This window comes from Polypterus senegalus, chromosome 18 (assembly GCF_016835505.1).
Source record: "Polypterus senegalus isolate Bchr_013 chromosome 18, ASM1683550v1, whole genome shotgun sequence".
NCBI lineage: Eukaryota > Metazoa > Chordata > Cladistia > Polypteriformes > Polypteridae > Polypterus > Polypterus senegalus.
In genome coordinates, this window is record NC_053171.1 from 54,308,756 (window position 1) to 54,328,400 (window position 19,645).

The 19,645-nt window shown below is 36.9% G+C and overlaps 1 protein-coding gene across 1 annotated transcript in view; it reads left to right on the top strand.

The window, feature by feature from the left end:
* Positions 1-16,521, top strand: part of si:ch211-168d23.3 (BRD4-interacting chromatin-remodeling complex-associated protein) — a 28,344-nt gene extending 11,823 nt beyond the window's left edge. The window contains exons 6-13 of the mRNA XM_039741189.1: positions 352-588; positions 4,092-4,515; positions 6,800-6,891; positions 8,260-8,318; positions 11,108-11,256; positions 13,577-13,671; positions 13,904-14,006; positions 15,578-16,521. Coding sequence (XP_039597123.1) covers positions 352-588; positions 4,092-4,515; positions 6,800-6,891; positions 8,260-8,318; positions 11,108-11,256; positions 13,577-13,671; positions 13,904-14,006; positions 15,578-16,521 — 2,103 coding nt within the window. The remainder of the gene's footprint in view (positions 1-351; positions 589-4,091; positions 4,516-6,799; positions 6,892-8,259; positions 8,319-11,107; positions 11,257-13,576; positions 13,672-13,903; positions 14,007-15,577) is intronic.
* Positions 16,522-19,645: the final 3,124 nt, after the last annotated feature.

The window sequence follows — 19,645 nt, forward strand, 5'->3', positions numbered from 1 at the left end:
TTTTCAAATGTCTCCTTCCATTTTATATTTGTCTTAACTTTAGGATTTTTTGTGTGAAATCCATCTTGTCAGTTTCACGTTATTTTATTATTTCAGAAGTCCTGTAAAATAAGCTTTTTCATGCAGTTTTCATACTATCTTATATGAGTGATCAGAGTTTTTCATTGCTAATCCTGTGGAAAGATCCAGAAGTAGAAAAGTAGAAGTAGAAAATTAACTGGACTGACATTAACTGTAATCAATTATTCCTAACTGAGGGAGTAGAAATGAAAACTATTGATAATACCTACAAAAAAAAAGGTTGGAGTTAGTGTTGCTGATGTTTTTGCTTTACCACGTGTCTCTTTTTAGTCACAAACTGACAGTCCTGCAGCCCACCAGACTTCAAACCAAATCCAACACCCAGCAGCCTTGCCTAATGTTCAGCTCCTTAGCCCAACACTTCTCCAAGGCCAGGCACCAGATTCCCCGATTCGGTTACAGAAGCAGCTGAAATATGAGGGCAAGCTACTTCCAGAGCCGACTGATCATGACCTCCTGATCGAAGTTAATAGTGGGGCAGATTGCAAGCAAAACATTGCACAGAAGGTATGGCAATGAAGGTTGTAAAGGAAACATTACTTAGTAAGTAGTTGTGATCTCTCGATTTACAAGCCAGTGTGGAGATGATTAGGAGAGGATTTTACTGTATATGAGTAAAACAATTTTCTGAGTTACTTGGAATTCATTCATTGTGATATAATTTTTAAAACCAGCAAAAATTATTTTAAAAAAATCAGTGTGAACTCTAGAGAAGACTGTGGTAACATCCTAAAAATTGAGCAAGAGCAGCACTTACCAGCCTTTGTATGATTTAATAATAAACATAATATTAACAATAATCAGTTATAGTAATTTTGAGTTGTGTTCCTAGTGATAAAAGAGCCAGAACTTTCACTCTCAAGGCTGTAAATACATTTCCTACCATTAATTTCCTTGTGTGACCCTGATTAATTGTCTTAAGCTACAAGGGAATAATTTATAAAAGCCTAAAACTACACGATAATTGTAATTAAGCCTTGTAATTAATTGTATTAAGCCTTGGTTTGTAATCTCTCTATCTATACTAATAAAAGGCAAAGCCCTCACTGACTGACTCACTCACTCATCACTAATTCTCCAACTTCCCGTGTAGGTAGAAGGCTGAAATTTGGCAGGCTTATTCCTTACAGCTTACTTACAAGTTAAGCAGGTTTCATTTCGGAATTCTACATGTAACGGTCATAATGGTCGACAACATCCGCCATGTTGAACTTTCTTATTTATGGCCCCATCTTCACGAAATTTGGTAGGCGGCTTCCCTGCGCTAACCGAAACCAATGTACGTACTTATTTCGGTGGTATAACGCCATTGTCAGCCACCATATTTAACTTTCCAACGGTCTTTGTTACTTATGGGCCCATCTTCAAGAAATTTGGTACGCGGGTTCCCAACGCTAACTGAATCCTACTTATGTACATATATACGTCCATAGCCTGCAGCTCGGTCACCGTGTGAGGCGGCGTTGGGTCCCCCATCCCAACACCTCCCACGTTGTTGGCTGCCTGCCTATATAAGGCCATCCGTCGCTCCGGTCTCTACATTCCCTTCCTTGCTTCGCCACGGAATTCATGTCTCCCTGCTGATAACTACAGCCTTTTTATTTAATCCATGGCTTCTCCGCTGTTTTATTGTTCGTTTATTACGATTATAGTTATTGTGTAGGTATTTTAGACTTACTTTAAATTGTTCAGATACCCATTTCCTTTATCATTCCAACTGTACCCCCATTAACATGTCTATCGAGGTGATCACCATCGATCAAAGAACTGTCACTTACCGAGTGGTTTCCATGCCCGGAGATGGCACCTACCTTTTCCATTCTCTGTATTACATATTGCACGGCCATATCAGGCTCACTCTTGATATCCGGAGGAACATTGTGTCTTATGTATTGAATGACTGGGACAGGTTCAAGGTGTGGACTGATGATGGTACAGGAGATTATTATACTACACAGGAGCACTAGAAGAGTGAAATGCTTAAGCCCTTCACCTATGGTTCTGCATGTGAGTTGATGGCTGCCGCTGAATTGTTTGGTTTTCGCTTTCAAGTGTACTGAAATGGCCAAATATTTTACACCTTTTAACAATCGCCAATGCCTCTTAAACATCTTAGATTCACAGGTGACGATTTCAGTAGTGGACACTTTGATGTTTATGAATGTTTAAACTCTCAAAAGCTGGATGTGATGTTATCAATGAAACCGGTTGTATACTTACAACGCTTGACAGATGCCGAATGTCACTTCAACACAAGTCCTGCAAATACTGTCGTAATTGAAACAAACCATGAAACTCAAACCGATTATGACAGCAGCAATCCAAGCTGTGACATTTGAGACAAGATTACTGTTCACATGGCCAACTGTACGTTGCATGCTCAAGAGTAAGCTCAGCGCACAGCTTGGTCATATTACAACCGGAGGGCCGAACTGACAAGGTGGTATACAAAGAGATCCTTAACAAATAATTATTGGTATATTTTCCCTCACTTTAAAAAGGTTTAATTTTCTTCTTAATAAAAATTTTAAGGCAGTACTTCGCCGCTGCAGAGCGCGGGTATTTTGCTAGTTATTGTATAAAAAAAATCCTGTGATGAGGCGAGACTTTTTTGAAGTGATTTTTTTAAATCCCAAGAGGCTTGGGCTATGAGATTTTTTCAAGTCACGCCATCCTCTCAACCATATTTAACCACGCCCACGGTCCTCTCACCTTTCATTCGTGTGAATGCTTTTGTCAGACACAGTTCCTGATCTCTCAGCTCTTATAAATTTTTATGTTTTCCTCATTTTAAGTTCCCAATTAAATAAGACGTATTATGTCCAAATATTGTTGAGAATTTCATCATGAAGGGTTATCAACAGAAAAAATGAGTACATCGACAATCCTAGCACTGAGAAATGATGAAGTCAAATTAATTAATGTGAAACTTGTCGATTGGTTACATGGCAAATTGGTTAAATGTGACAACAAAGGAGATCTTAATATGCCATTCGCATTAAAATGTTAAAAGATTCCCGTCAGAATAGCTTTTGCAAAGACAATTAACAAATCTCAGAGCCAAACGTTTGAAAAATTCTTTTTATTGAATACAGAGAAAGAAATGAAATTCAATCACGGGCAGTTATACGTTGCGTTGTTACGATGAAAGTCCAAACACAGAATCAAAATTCAATGCGTTAGTGACAAAAATTTAATTTAAAAAATTGTTTTTACTGAAGTTTTACAGTAAAAGTGTAAGTTTAAAAAGTATTTGCTTGTTAATTTCAAAGCCAAACAGAACAAAATCGTATCAATCAACGAATACCTCTAATGTAACATGAAACATAATTTACTTTCAAATTATTACGTTTTACTATTTTTTACTATGGCTTATTACTCACTGTAATGTAAAATAATTAGTTCTGTTATGCATATATAACAATTCCCATGAAAATAAAAATCTGTTTAAATTGTACATCCGCATCCCCATATGCGAGCAATAGAACTGTAAAGTGGCTAGCGCATAGTGCATGCCGGGGAGTTGGTGAGCGAAGCGAGTAGTGGGCAAAGCCCCCTAGCACTAAATAAAGAAATTGAATAAAATATACTGAGTTAGTATAACAGGCAGACAGGTTTCCTAGTGGTTAAGTCTTCAGTTTACACCATTGACTCAGTGTGCTGAGTGTTTGTGATTGATTAAAAGACAGCCAATGCTCTTTTGGACAGTATTCACCGTAAAAAGGGTCCATAAATAATACAAATTGCTGATTTAAGATTAAAACAGTGTCTCTCTGCACCTTGAAAACTGCTATTCTGTGTTCAAAAGTAGGATTGTCAAATATTGTTATACTTTGTTTGATGGTTTTCTAGAAGATCTCAAAGGAAATGCAAAGCTTATTGGGCAGCATTGCAGCAGTCTGTCACACTTCTTAGTGTCTGTGTTCATCTCCTATTTTAAGCCTAGAACAGATTGCCAAACTCACTACAGTGTAATGTCTTTCTCCTTTTCTTATTTTATCACGATGCAGCACTTACAGCAGCTATCAACCCCTCCTTCAGCTCATCTCATTGGCCCAGCTGAACCTTTGCGGTCTCCTCTTTGTAATCAGACAGTAATAACTCCCCCAGCTGCCTCACATCCGGTGCGCCTCAGTTCTCCTTTGGAGAGTCACCAGCAAGCAATCACTGCAAGCATTCCAGTGAATGGACATGATGGCCCCTTATGCTCCCTTCTAAATGGGCAGCACATGAACAACCTGCCATCTGACAATGGGCATAATGGAAGCTTGTCTGCACCCCTAAGCACTCACACTGTCAGCACACAGACTGCAGCCACCAGCCAAGGATTTACGGCGAACAACATTAAAGCTTCATTTACTACAATGGAAAATCCTAGGATGTCTCTTCCCTTGGGACCATCTTCATCTCTACCAATCCAGAGAAGTGTCAACAGTGAGTTTATATCCTACTATCCTATTTTCTCAATCAGTGGGCGAAGATAACATTCCAAAAATGTTTGCATCATGTACAAAAGGCAAATGGCAATGCTCACACAACATAAACAAATGAAATGGCCATTTAACAATTGCTTATCTTTCAAAAATCATTGGTTCTCACATTCATCTAAGAAATACAGTAATTGTCGCTACAAAAATTAAAAAAAAAAACAACTTTATGTTTAGTATACGTCAGATGCATACAGCTCACTAAAAAGGAAACTCCTTTCAAATGGTGATTTGTCAAAATTGGGCAGACAAAGACTGTTTTTTGCCTTATGCAATTAAAAACATTAGACAATGTACACATGGTGTAACATTCAGGTGCATTCAACGACTAAGTTAACTGATACGAAAGATAGAGCATTTCACATTTTTTACTTATTTCATCCAAGACTCATTTATTACATTTTTGATTATTAAAAAGTTTTGTAACTTTGAGCTATATTCAAAAGTTATATCAATAATAGAATGCAATTACGTATGTTAGTAGACCATGTTCAAGTGCTTTTTAACAGTATTTTATAATGGATTTGCAAAACGGAACACAAATAGGCTTGTTTCATGCACAGCAGATTGTAATTCAGGAGATGTGACAATGGCATTAAATGATGTGTATTAGTGCTGGAAGGTCTGCAACAAATTGTTCAATTTTCTTATACGTAACATTTTTGAAAATATATATGAATTTATGGTGCTGTCCTGTTGTGTCCGCAATATGGTTTATGTAAATATGCTATAAACTCCTAAAGTTTTGTAAACTATCTGTGGCAACTACAGTGCATTATCTGTTGTGGACCACTGGGCCGAGTGCAGCCACCCTAACCCAACACAGACAGGCAGATACAAGTTCCAGTCCAGCACACACGTTTTATTTACAGCTGGGGAGCGCTTTTCTCTGCTCCCCATAGCACAGTACATAAAGCGCCACAGCACAGTCCTTCCTTCAGATGCCAATTCCCAGTCCTTCCGCCTCCACTCCTCCCTTGCAAGCTTCATCCTTCTTCCTCCCAACTCTGGCTCCTCTTATGATGGCCCCTCATTATTCACTCCCAGGTGTGGTGAGAGCCCAATGGAGGGCTCTGCAGGTCCCAATGGCTGCCCCATACAGTTGGTGCCTGTCACACTGTTTGTACTTTTTAGCAAAGCAGGTCAGTATTTATTTATGTATATTATCTACCCCCCAACTCTCCATCAGAAGCTCACAACATATAACAGATTATAAGCTTCTGTAAAGTAATTATTAACAAGAGAAGAAATCCAGTTACTACATTCATAAAGATATTTGAAGACATTGCCATAGAAAACTAAAACCGAACAAGAAATTAAGATAGACAGTAAGTTCATTTATCTATGGTTAGTGCAGCCACCCTACATGTCCAGTGAACATGTTAAATTACAGGCCTGGTCAATGTCTGAATTGAGTTTGTTTTCCCCCATATTCTCTGGGCAATTGATGCACCTCTTTCATACCAAGGATGTGCATATTAGCGTAATTAATGATTCTAATTTGGCTCAGTGGGAGCAAGCATAAGTGCCTTATGCAAAATCAGCACCCTGTTTAGGGCTCATTCATACCATTGAGATACGCTCCAATTCCTATGAATCTGTAATGGAAAATTGTGTCGTTGATGTTGTGGGCAAGTGACTCATCATTTTTCTGTAAGTTCATATCTAAGACATTAGTCTTCTCTGCCATTTTATATCCCAATTCAAAGAGACAGTTTATATTTAAGGTTATAATACTTTTTGATTCCCCTTTTTGTGTTTATTTACAATTTTAACAAATGGGAAAATTAAAAGAAAGAGAACAATTATCTGTTTCCCTTATGGCCCTTTGCAGCATGGCTGTTTGACACAATGCAATGTAGTATGGACAGTTCAGTCAGTCAGTCATTGTCCAACCCGCTATATCTTAACACAGGGTCACGGGGGTCTGCTGAAGCCAATCCCAGTCAACACAAGGCGCAAGGCAGGAACAAATCTTCAGGCAGGGCACCAGCCCACCGCAGGGCACACACACACACCAATGATAATTTAGGATCGCCAATGCACCTAACTTGCATGTCTTTGGACTGTGGGAGGAAACCCATGCAGACATGGGGAGAACATGCAAAACTCCACCCAAGGGAGGTCTCAGGAAGTGAACCCAAGTCTCCTTACTGCGAGGCAGCAGCGCTGCCACTGCACCACTGTGCCGCCCAGGGACAGTTCATAATTATTTTTTTTTGTTTGGACAGAACCAGCAGCACACCTTGTGGCAGAGAGATTAATAAATCCAGCAGGAGTTGATTCAACACTGAAGCCACCGCAGCAACAGACAGAACAACAGGTAATGAACCACGGCTGTGACAGGTGGACTACGAGGAAAAATGGTTGGAACCATTTCCTAATGTCATTTTGTGTGTTGGGGCAAATCTTTGACATATACAACATGTTAGGATGACTCAAACATTTATTCAGTCTGAAATGAGTAAAGATGCATGGTTTATTTAGATTTAGTTCCTGGCCTTACAACCAATGCAACAGAGGTACAAACAGTAACCGATTACTCGGTAATGAAGTGAGCAGGTTTAGATTATGCGTTTATGGTGACAATAATGGAGAACAAAACAGCTGGAAGTCAATTAGAGCCAAATAATTAATTACACTTTGTGTACAGCTCCAAACCATTATTTGCCACTAAAATGAATTATGTTTTAAAATACCATATATAAAGGTATTTTGTGCAGGTTTTTTATTCCCAGAATAAGTTTCTGACAACATTCTTTAAATAATAAGGTACGATCAGAGAATGTAACAGGTCAGATTAGTTCTATGGCCTTTCATTGATTTTTTACGGTATACAGTAAATAAAAAGCCTAATTTGTATTTTAATTTACTAAAACACACTTTATGTATAAATTTGTGCAGAACCCAAATAACACATGATGCCCACATGAGATGGAAGATTCTTTAACAGGAATGAGACAGAAAATGAAACATAGTCAATATAAATAGGCAAGGGCTGGAACCAAAAAGTCAAAACACACTATTATCAAGGCTGAAGAAAATCCTACATCAAAGTCAAAAGATGAAGCTAAAGTTTTTATACCAGGGAATTCTAACCAAAAATAATTGTACATTGAGTTTCGAAGGAATCTGTAATCTGGGTAATCAGTTTTATTTTGCATATGAAACACAGATTATTGAAAAGATGAAAAAAATCAAATTATTGGATCACAATTTAGATCAAATACATATGTTGATTTTAAAGTGTGATTGTCATTTTCAGAATGTTGCTCATGTGAAGATGCTCAGACAAGATTTTTGAAGCTCAAACTGTTTCACCCACATAATTCTCTTTGCAAAATAGAAAACTACAAGTTTTAATTTAAAGGAAATGAATACATTAATAAAATACTTTCTAGCATAGCTGAATGGATGAGAGTGAGAATAAAAGTGCAACCAAAATTGAAAGGATTGTTACAAAATTAAAAATAAAAACAACTGAAAAATATCTGTTTAGACTAATTTTAAAGACAATGTGGATTGTTATATCTTTAATCCAATCGTGTTAACAGAGTCTTAAATGCACTTAATTAAACACTTAAAAACAGGATGTAAGCACAATTTGACTAACCTAAAAGTTAAAGCATGAGGCCATAAATAAAAAAGGAATTCATGAATCTAACACTTTGTGTTTCTGCTTTTATGCCAGATGTCAACTCTGTCTGCAAAAATGGAACGGTCTCTAGACACCCAGCTTCGAAGACAAAGGTCAGAAACTTGTTTCAGTGAACATGCCCTCTCTTTTCAATTTTCTTGCAGGTTTCTCTGCTTTAATTCCTGGCAAACCTTCAAGGTAAAAGTTGTGAATTTGACGATTTCAGCCTTTATGCCACTTTTTATTAAAACTAAGGATGATGCCTTCATTTTACAGTCTAGTTTCACATTTTTAAACTATGCTTGGGTGACTTCGCCTAGACAGGCAGGCAGTACTGAAGGATGACTTCAGCTATTTATGTGAAATCTTTGAACAATAGGGATGAAGAAAATGATCTTTATAACAGAGCACCTCTCTGCAGTTTCATAAGTAATCCCAGTTTTACATATATCTGGTTGACTTTTAGAACTCAGCAATCAGTCAGTCCCAATATTGTATTGTATTGTATATTGAATTTTTATATTTAGCATTACTGAAAACCTTTAAGAAACATTTCACTATGTGGACATAATAAAGGAAATAGAAGGTATAGTTAACAGGACTGTACATTCAACATAAAAAGGTAATACAATGTCAGAAAGTGCTGTTCATGGTGAATGCCCTCACAATGCGCTGTACAAAACAACCTACATTACACCAGAAAGAGTCACATAAAACATTCCAGGTGTTGCTGACTGCAATTTAAGGAAGAAATTGTGAGTTTTCAGAATGATTTTAATGCAAAAGCTGAAACCTCATGGGTAGGCATAGGAAGAGAATTCACAAGGGAGAGAACCACAAAACCAACTGTAGCTCAAGTTGACGAAACATTCTGATGTGATGGATTCGAGGTGTTCATAAATGATAAGCAAGGTATTAGACTTATGATTTTTTATATTTTAATCATTGTTGGTAATCTTTTTTATAATAATATAAATGAGTAATTCTTCTTCACATCAAGTGTGAAACAGGTAATCAACACTCTGCAAATAGGACTTGAAACTAAGGATTTGTTAGTTCTTATTTGAGAGATTAAAGATATTTAGCCAAAACACTTTATAAGCAAAATCCATTATTTTTATATGCATGGCTTTATGTGACATTTAAAATAACTTTAAAAGAGTTACAATTTATGTTAGGGGGTTTGATTTGGAAATTAGGCTAACTGGCAAAGGTAAAACAATGTTCAAGGGTAAAAATATTAACTGGTTTAAATAGCCCGTGCTCATTTTAGACAAGACTGAAGAAAAAAGATTAGGAAATAATTTGAATTAACGGATCTGACACAGGAAAAAATCAATTTAGACCTGATGAGGTGCAACCCCATTTGTTTTGCATACATGCTTGGATGCACAGTTCACACTGCAGACATCATTCAGACAATACCTTTATTAGGTGCCACACATGAGAGATTCACATCCCTTTTGCCTCTGCATAGTCCAGTTTGCCATTGCCTGTCTTTGTGGCATCTTGAATGTGGAGGTCTGAAATTTAGCAAAAAAAATACAAAGGTTTTAGGCTGTCAACTCTTTTCATGATTTCCATCCATCCATCCATTATCCAACCCGCTATATCCTAACTACAGGGTCACGGGGGTCTGCTGGAGCCAATTCTAGCCAACACAGGGTGCAAGGCAGGAAACAAACCTCAGGCAGGGCACTCTTCATGATTTTTCCAAATTTAACAGCATTCTTCTTTTTATTTTAGTACAATTTGTCATTAGGTAATGTGCTTTTAATTTTTCTGTCATTCTGGCATCTACTGCACATCCAACAAACTCACAAGATCAGTCCATCTATTTTTCTACATGTGGTGGTGAGACAATGTGATTATGTTTAATGGTCTTCTAAGTAATTTGTTGCACAAGTCAGTAAAATGCCATGAGAACACACTTGGCAGAGAGATTTTAATCAGGAGCATTTCAGTTTAAGATAACACAAAATACGTAGTTAATGTGAATTACTGTATTAACCAATGGTCATGAGCTGTTTAAAGATAGAAGTATTAAGATTGTGTATATGTGTTAAGGGTCCTCTGCAGGGTTGCAGTGCTCACTTTCTGGTAGCATGAAGAGCCCGATAATCTGGGATGACTGCTGCTTCAGACCAATGTGAACGAACACTAGGTCTAGTCAGAATGTCTTCAAATTGTGCCTCAAATAATGAATGTGCCAAGCACAGTTCGCTATGTGGTGACCAAAGTGCAAATCCAGAATCTACTGTACTTAAGTGATTATGTTGGTCAGCATCCTGGTATTTAGAATGAAAGAAAATAAAAGATTTCACACATAAGCGTAGATTATTTAATTCATTGTGCTCATTAGGTTAGTGAAGCTGTCACAATACCTCATCTAATGAGCTTTTTTAAACATTCACCCCTAACTTGTCCAGGATGGTCTGGAAGTTCTTGCTAGAGTAGGAAAGCAGATGCCAAATTATTGCCATTTTACTTTGTACAAATAAACATATTTCAGTTTTAACCAAAATAAAATGTTTTAGGCAATCATTTTTTCTACAAGCAGAAAAATGTAGAATTCTTTTATTTTAATTAAAATTAAATTTGGAGTGATCTCTAGAGAAAACTTGAGTGCTTGTAAAAATCTCGGTTAGTATGGGAAGCACACAATTTCCACATCACATAAGAATTGAGCCTAAGGCACAAGATGCATGTGCTATCATGCTGTTAAATGCAGAAGCAGCTTGTTTATGTATAATTACATTATTGCTATTTGTTAATAAACATTTTGAAAGCACACCTACTCCAACTAAATATGCCTATAGTATGTCAGTATAGAAAATGTACTATTCTTGTAAACTTTGTAATTTTCTGTGACATAACTATGAACATATGAAATATATTTCAGGTTCCAGCATCAAATTAATAAGGATCACACTACTGGTATGAATCCAGACTGTTCAACTCCATTTCACTCCGTTGAAGATGCAATTGTCCATCTCCTTCCCTACCACACCTTTGTTGGGCGACTGCCTACCAAGGATGATTTCAGTGTAGGTAAGATACATAGGAGGTATCATTACTGGGACTGTTCCTTGCACAACCTTCATTTTATTTTTCTTTTCTGAATTTATTGTGATGCTTAGACTTTCTACGCTTTGGGAAATGCAAGTGATGTTTTGTTCAAAAGGATCAGTTTGCTGTTATCTGTCTGCCATCACTAACACTCTTTGAGGATGTTATTGCCTGTTTTGCATCGACACGTTGCTCTTGTTTTTGAATGACTTTTGCAGTCATTCAAGTGTACTGAAGGCAGAATAATTTTCCATTGCATTGTAGAATTCATTATTGAAGAGGTTGTCACAGGATGCTTAATGACTTGGTACGACTGGGAATCAGTTCTGCAAACTTGCTTTTCCATAATGGTGTATGAACAGCATTGAAACAAGTTTCCCAGTTAAGGCACAGGGGACCTTAAACTTAAAAAACTACTACTTTTATTTCTATGCTATAAAAGTGTTCTAAAATTTAGTTTTAATTTGTGTTTACCAATATTTTCTTAGGGAAAAACAGATTTTAAGGAATGCATTACCCAGGGAAACTGTTTAAAATTGTTATGACTGGCTTTACTCTAAAAGGGCAGTTTACAGTGAATGGACTTGAGATATTAAACACAATTAAAACACAATGTTCTAGGAGGAGCAAATCACGTTAAGTCAAGTTAATGGTGGTGCAAATTATACAATGAAATGAATGGGGGTGTGTGTGTATGTGTGTGTGTTGGTAAAAATTGTCCCTGAATCTACTCATGTAAGTGCCAATGATCCTGTACTCTTTGTGGGATGGGAGTGCAAAAAACATGGTGCAGGACAGCTAAGTTCTTTAATCATCATGGGTGCCTCTGAACTTCAGCAAGTATTGTGTATCTGATGAACAGAAGGCAGCTGGGTGCCAGTCATATTCTGTGCCATCTTGATTACCCTCTGCAGTGATTTACACTCTTGTGGTTTACCAGGATGTGACATACTCCTCTGCGCACCTGTAAAAGTTTGTGAGACGGAGAAATGCAGGCAGTCCTTACACTTCTGAGGAAGTAGAGGTGCTGGTGAACCTGATTTTATAAGAGCCAAAATACGTGCCAACTTTAGTTCATTGGTGATGTTCACTCCAAGACATTAAATTCTGCTTATCATCTCAACAGCAACCTTACCAATATAGATGGCTGTGTGGTTTGCCTTTGGCTTTCTGAATCTATCACCAGCTCCTTGGTTTTGTTGGCACTAAGAACCAGATAGAATAGAATAGAAACTTTGTTTGTTCCAAGGGGGGAAATTTGGCTTTCTACAGAGGCTCTTTAATGAAATAAATACATAAATAGGTAGATAAGAAAATAAACAAATAAATAAACACACACACATACCTTGGTCTGATAGCATACCAGAATGATTACAAAGCAAGAGAATAGAAAGGAAAGAAATGTTCTGACTTGGCTGTTACAGTCACAGTGAGGCATTATGCAGACATATTGCTGTCGAGATGCAAAGAATAAGAAAAGACAAGCTAAGGAGGTTAGTAAGAACAGCATGACAGACAGGAAGATGTGACATATGACCTAAGTAATTTGATATTGAAAAGATAAGGAGAAACAATGTCGGGATAGTAATCAGTTAACACACAAGTTGGTGTTAGTAGACAATACATTGAGATACATAGTTATAAGTAGGTGACAACCTTAAGTCACTTTCATATTATTGTCCTATTTTTTCCCAACAAAATCCAAACTTGTTTAGCTGTTTCTCATAACGTTGCACAAAGGCAAGATGGCTCTGTTGATTAACTAGTAAGAACACACACAAGCTCCAAAAGGATACATAGTTAGTAGAAAGTAATCATGATGTGCTGCCGAAGTAAACAATAACTGTTTTAGAATAAATATTTTCTAAATGACAGAAGTCACATTCTAACACTACAGAGTCTAATTCACAACAACCACAGAGACAGATTATGCAGACTCAGGCAGTGAATGGAACAATGTACTTTTTAGAAGGTCTTTAGCCCATTTACTGCCAGCAATTATTATTTAATGTATTTAAAAATAAGTCTGGGATTAATCTGAAACAAAATATTGACTGACTAGAACAATGAAAGTATTCATACTGTGCAATATTCCACCCTAAGTGATCTCTTCTATGTACATCATTTTGCATATTAACTGATTATGAACTGAAAAATAAACTGTATTATAAGAGTACTGAAAATGTGTTAAGATGTGAGGTTAATAAACGGATGGGATAGTAAGTGCACAAAGTACACAGAAACAATTTTTGAGCAGATGAGATGGTATGCTAAGATGCCCTTTTTTATTCTGCGTCTGCAGTGGATGAGCAATTTGAAACTGTGTCCAGCCAGCTGCTAAAGCGCACTCAGGAAATGCTCAATAAGTATCGGCAACTGATGCTTCAGGAAATTCAAGTAAGCTGATCTAAGCCTTTTTGTCTTTGTATTTTATATTTGTCTAACAGACAAATTATGCCAATAACTATTAACATCTGTAATATCACTTAATTAAACTTATCTCAAGACATAAGATACCAGTAAGGTATGGGAATTAAAACTGTCTTAACTGTCATTATTCTCCTCATTCTGAAAGTGATCAGCCTTATAAGAAGACAAGCTATTGATACTGTCTGTATTGTCCCAAAAGCAGGTGAAGCAGTCTGCAGAGATGGTGATGTTGGAACGCTTATTTCTTCACGATGAGCGAGTAGAACTCAGGGAGGTACAGAAGGTTAGAAGACTCACTTCAGGTATGAGTGAACCAGGCTCTCCAGTCTGGCCCACATGGCCTTCTCTCACGTGATTATCTAATTTTTCTTTTTCTGATTTTTTTTTACTGATAACCATTTACTTTTATTAAAATCAGATATACTGAAGTTAGCAAAAAAAAAAAAAAATCCAGAAATGTATCTGTTCACTTGACAAAACATTGACATCAATCTTGGTTTTCAAAACCTCAGAATTATAAAAATGACAATTTTTGTTCTATTTTAAGGTTATGAATGTTGACTTTATAGATCACACTTCAGTTTCAAAGAAGAGTCTAAGCACATTAAGAGACAAAATGAATCTACTGACAAACAGCAACTTAGAATATGACCTTAGACCTTAATATTGTTAGCATATGCCATGTCTTTCTTCTGAACCTGAATTATATAATTAGGCTTTTCTTCCCCCCAAAACAGTACAACATTACCTTAATTTAGTGGAATGTAGTGACTTTCTGGTATTTGTATAAAGCAGTAATAAAGAGCATTAGTACATTCTATAATAATTATTTTTTTAAATACCTGTATTTATAAATAAAAATAAATAAAACGTGATTAAAACGTCCTTTCATCTGGCTTCCGTGCCTGGCTGTAATGTCGTCCAGGGCCCTCAAGAGGGTAGGAATGTCCAACAGATGAAGGCAACAAAAAGCACAAAGAAAGAAGGATGTAAGGGCTAGAAAGTCCAGTGGAAAAAAGTCAATAAGACATACAAAGAGAGAGGCATGGTTGGTATATCCAGTGAAAAGGGGTGTGGAAATGCACAATATGATTGAAACAGATACTCTTTACCCCATTTTAATAAATGGGCATTTTGCTATGACAGCTTACCATAAACTTTAAATTTACGTGTAGTTAATAATAAGTTTTAAATACATTTCAACAATGTTTTACATTATAACATACTAGCAGGGCTGCTGCTGGCCAAATGGGTGCCCTAAGCAGAAATTTACTTTTGTGCCCTTTCCCCCAAATATTACGGAAGTAAAAATAAAATAATAAAAAATACCTACTATAGGGGCCAAAATAGAACTTTATTCAAATAAAAGTAAATACATGAGGGCGTCATCAAGTGTGCTTAGCCTACTCTGCGTTCACAGTAAAATGCAATATATACGTTTATATTTTTGTTTATTTGTATATGTATATTATTAATAATAATTTATTATTATAATATATAAAAACGATTTTTTTGAGCAGCTGGGATGGTGCCCCCCTGGGAGTTGGCGCCCAACGCAGACTGTGTACTCTGTGTATAGGGAGCGGCGGTACTGCATACTAGAAAGGCTGAGTAGCAGACACCTTTTAAGAGGATGTTTTTATCATGTTTGTTTGTATTTGTTACAAGTAATAAAGGTTTATTTTGTTCCCTTGGTTATGCCAAGCATATACAGATCAGAAGGGTTATAGTGAAACAACTTTCATACCTTAGACTAAATGTTTTTTGTTGCATGTGTCCACACCACTGATATGCTGGCACCTCAAAGAGTTTAATCTCTCTGAAATATATCCACTTTAGTTAAACCTCACTGTTTTTTATTAATGTCTCACAGATGGGCCTGTGGCTTCAAATTACAAACCAGTTTCCTATGTCTGCCCTGCTAATCAGCCCACCATTCCTCCAGATACAGATGCAGGTCTTCCTCTTTGTGTGACTCCTAAATTGGCTCCTATTGATCCACCTTGCTCTTCTCCTCCATTGAGGTTAATGTTTGATGGTACCAAAAGTCTGAGGACTTACCCATCTAGAAAACGGGGGGGTTTAAAACTCACTATCAAGCAAGAAGCTGGCTATAGCAAAGTGGTACGTAACTCTGTGTGTGAACCATGGGCAGTCTCTTCTCCTGCTTCTACAGCTAGATCTGAACTAGAGCCTATAAACATGGACATTGTGAATGGTAACAGTAAGAAGGAACAGACATGGGACAGTCTTGATTTTAGAGAAGCAATCCAAAGACTTCCTGCTCCCCTAGAGCACCAGCAGTCAATCTTCTCCAAAGCACCAGGATGTGGTGAGAATACCACTGCTGTGAATGGAGCCCATTTTAGTTTTCTCGATAACAGAAGCCAGCAATGTGCAGAAAATGGAGAAGGGATTGCCACAAAGAGCCTGCAGTCTAGGACTACTGTAAATCATCAAGAAGAAGGACTGTGTCCTTCATTTCGGCTGAATTTTGGTGAGGTCGATGAAAGATGTCTAGAAACAGGCATGCCTGCTCCATATGCCAAAAGACCAAGGTCAGAGCCCTCACCAGGACAAGAAGAACGAAGATGTAAGAGCCCTCAAGCAGATAGTGTCCTCAGTGAACACCTTCAAAGTGCTATTGACAGTATCTTGCTGTTGCAGAAGCTTCAGGGTCAGCCAGTCTCTGAAACTCCTAGCCTTGGCCTATTTGAATCCCCTTCTCTTCAAAATGCTCCGGAATGTGGATTAGGAACTGGTGAACCATCTGCTCTTGAAGAGGCAGTCAAAAGCATTCTGGAGGACAAGATGTAGCAAAATCCAAGGACTGAAGATACCAGATTGGAAAATGAAGATATGTTTGTGGTATTTTTGACCATCAAAGTATAATGCATATCAAACAACATTTAAAAAAGAATCTCCTAGCGTTATTATTGTTAGTTGTACATTACAGTGTAATGTAAATTCAGGTGGCACATACCTTTTGCTGTTTTTACTAGACCTGTCATATCATTCTGTTGATTACGTGACAAAAAGGATGAATTATATTGTCCTCCAAACCATACAAAAACCAGAGCTATTACTAAGCCAGATGTGTTAATGAATGCCATCTGGCTTGTATTATTTGATTACTTAACAAAATCTACCAGCAGTCCTGTTATTGGCTCACCTGTTATCATTCAAAATATAGTATTCTGGAAAGACTCCAAAAGGCTCACTATTCCAAGTACTAGCTGTAAAGAATTCAAAACATAAGGAATATCAAAATGTTGGAAAAGAAAGCACCACTCAGATTAATACCTTATTATGAATAAATCTGAATTAAGAATCCTAATAGGGGTTAATTGAGCCAGCAACCTGCCAAATCCAGACCACTTCATTTATATGTTTATCTGAAAAAAAAACCAGATGGTGTAGAATGTAGCAAAAGTAAAAACAGAGCATCTTAGAGACTATAATTTAATGCAAACTTGAAATGCATTTGTATTGTATTACCACTTCTGTGGATAGTTGCATGACAATTGGGCAAAGCCTCTGACAAGGTACATACTGTACTGTAGCAGGTTTACCAAGGAGAACATTATTTAAGGTAAAATAAATTAGTCATTAATGAATTACTGTAGTATCAAAATAAATAGGGCTTTTGTTACAAGTAAAACTGGTGTGGTCGACATTTTGACACAGGTGATGCTATCATCAATGAGGTGATGCAGTTTTATTTTTGTTTCCCCATGGCATCCAGAGGTTGGTACAACAGTGGCAGAAGTGCATTCACCTTCAATGAGACTACACTGAAAAATGCTAAAATGGCATTGTGCTGTGCCATTTCCCTTCCTCACTTCCCATCAGATACTCCTCTAATATAACTGCAAGCACAGATTCACTGTTGAAACGCTCCTCTAAAGCTATTAGAGACACATTTTCAGAGTCTCATTTGGGAGATTAATGGAGCCATATTCTTGCTAACATTAAAAGTCTACACCACACACTAACATACGGAGAGCCCACTCTGCTATCTTATGTTGTGAATATGACACTACCAACTTCAGAGCTAGTTTTTGCATTACAAAGAAATTAAAAGCCCATACATGGAAAGAATATATAATATTATAACTATACAACTATGAGAATGACAAAAGATGTACCTTACATTCCAAACAGCATGCAAATGTTATAGTCTTACCAAATTCATGGCGACAATTGTGACCTAACAAAATATACAGCATGTGCTGTATTGAAGGCACAAGTTCTCAGTCATTAAAAAATTAAAAGAAGAATCAGATTGATTCTAACTTGTAGACTGATAAGGAGCCTCTGACAATTGTATTAGTTCAACTGTCATTAAGCTTTGCTTAACTGCCTGTGGCTGTGTTAAACAACAAGTAGAAAATATTGGCAATTAATGAGAACCTAATGACACTGGATTCACTTAGTGAATTATCCAGCCATTTGAAATGACTAGAGGGGTCTTGCATACAGAGAAGGTTCAAGTTTAGTGGCCAGGTCACTAGCACACAAAGATTCAGGGTTATCCCAGTTTAATTTAAATAATCCATATTTTGAATTCATTAAACAGTAAATGACAGAATGTGATATGAGCAGTTCAAAAACCATTGACTTAAAATCTAAACATACCCTATTTGCTATAGCTGTTCAATCACCTCACTTCAATTCAATTTATAGATTATTCTGGTGTTTAAAATAAAAATGCAGAGTCAAAAGCACTAAAGGCTCTCAATGATGGCTTAGCAAAGGAACAAGATGTTCAAAGTTTAAGCAAATCCATTTGCTGAGGTACTCGTTTTTACTTACTTTTCCACTTCCATCATGTGGCTATTGAATAATTAGTGTTTCATAACAACTGAAACAGACAGGAGGAGTGAGGACAAACAGCAAGCAACACAAAACACCTGACAGCAAGAGCATCATGCTTCTTTATTCAATGGTGCTACACAATCACAGACAGAGGCCTCAAATGTGTACCAACATTTTGTGTCACTGATATGATGAAAATCCAATCACAAATTCAATTCCACTATCATAGACTCCATTGGAAGAGTGGTATTTTGATATAGAAAATGTTCTAACAGATTGTTATTGATTTCATGGGCCACAATGGGAATAATAGGGTTGTGCCTTAATTATCAATGATATGTATAAAAAGTGTACTTTGGTAAACTTTTTTCAGATATTATAAATATTACTGTCATAAGAATTTGAACCAGTTAAATCTATCAGAATGTGCAAATGTGACAAATTAAAAAAGTATCAATCCAAAAAATTCATATTTTGAAAACATCTGTCAAAAACCTCAATTAGTTCTTAAGAATTTATCCTATAATAATAAACAATACACACTTTAGATTTTAGCTGAAAATAAATCTCCTGTCAACGTTTTTTTATTTACTGATGAGACTCAGTTTTGTACACTGAATTTTGTTTCACTAATGAGGGCTTCTCAGCAAACACATCAGTGCATGTAAGCACTCACAGCATTGGTACAGCCACTTGTGACTGGTGCATTTTATAATACAGGGAAGAAAATTTCCAGTAAATTATCAAAAGTGTAAACGGCAACATTCCATACCACATGAACCTGCTAGTAAGTAACATTTTAAATAATATCATGGCAGAAGAATGAAAAAAAACAACAAAACAATTACACACACACACACATATATATATATATATATATATATATATATATATACAGTATGAGTGGCACGGTGGTGCAGTGAGTAGCGCTGCTGCCTCGCAGTAAGGAGACCTGGCTTTGCTTCCCGGGTCCTCCCTGCGTGGAGTTTGCATGTTCTCCCCGTGTCTGCGTGGGTTTCCTCCCACAGTCCAAAGACTTGCAGGTTAGGTGCATTGGCGATCCTAAATTGTCCCTAGTGTGTGCATGGTGTGTGTGTGTGTGTGCCCTGCGGTGGGCTGGCAC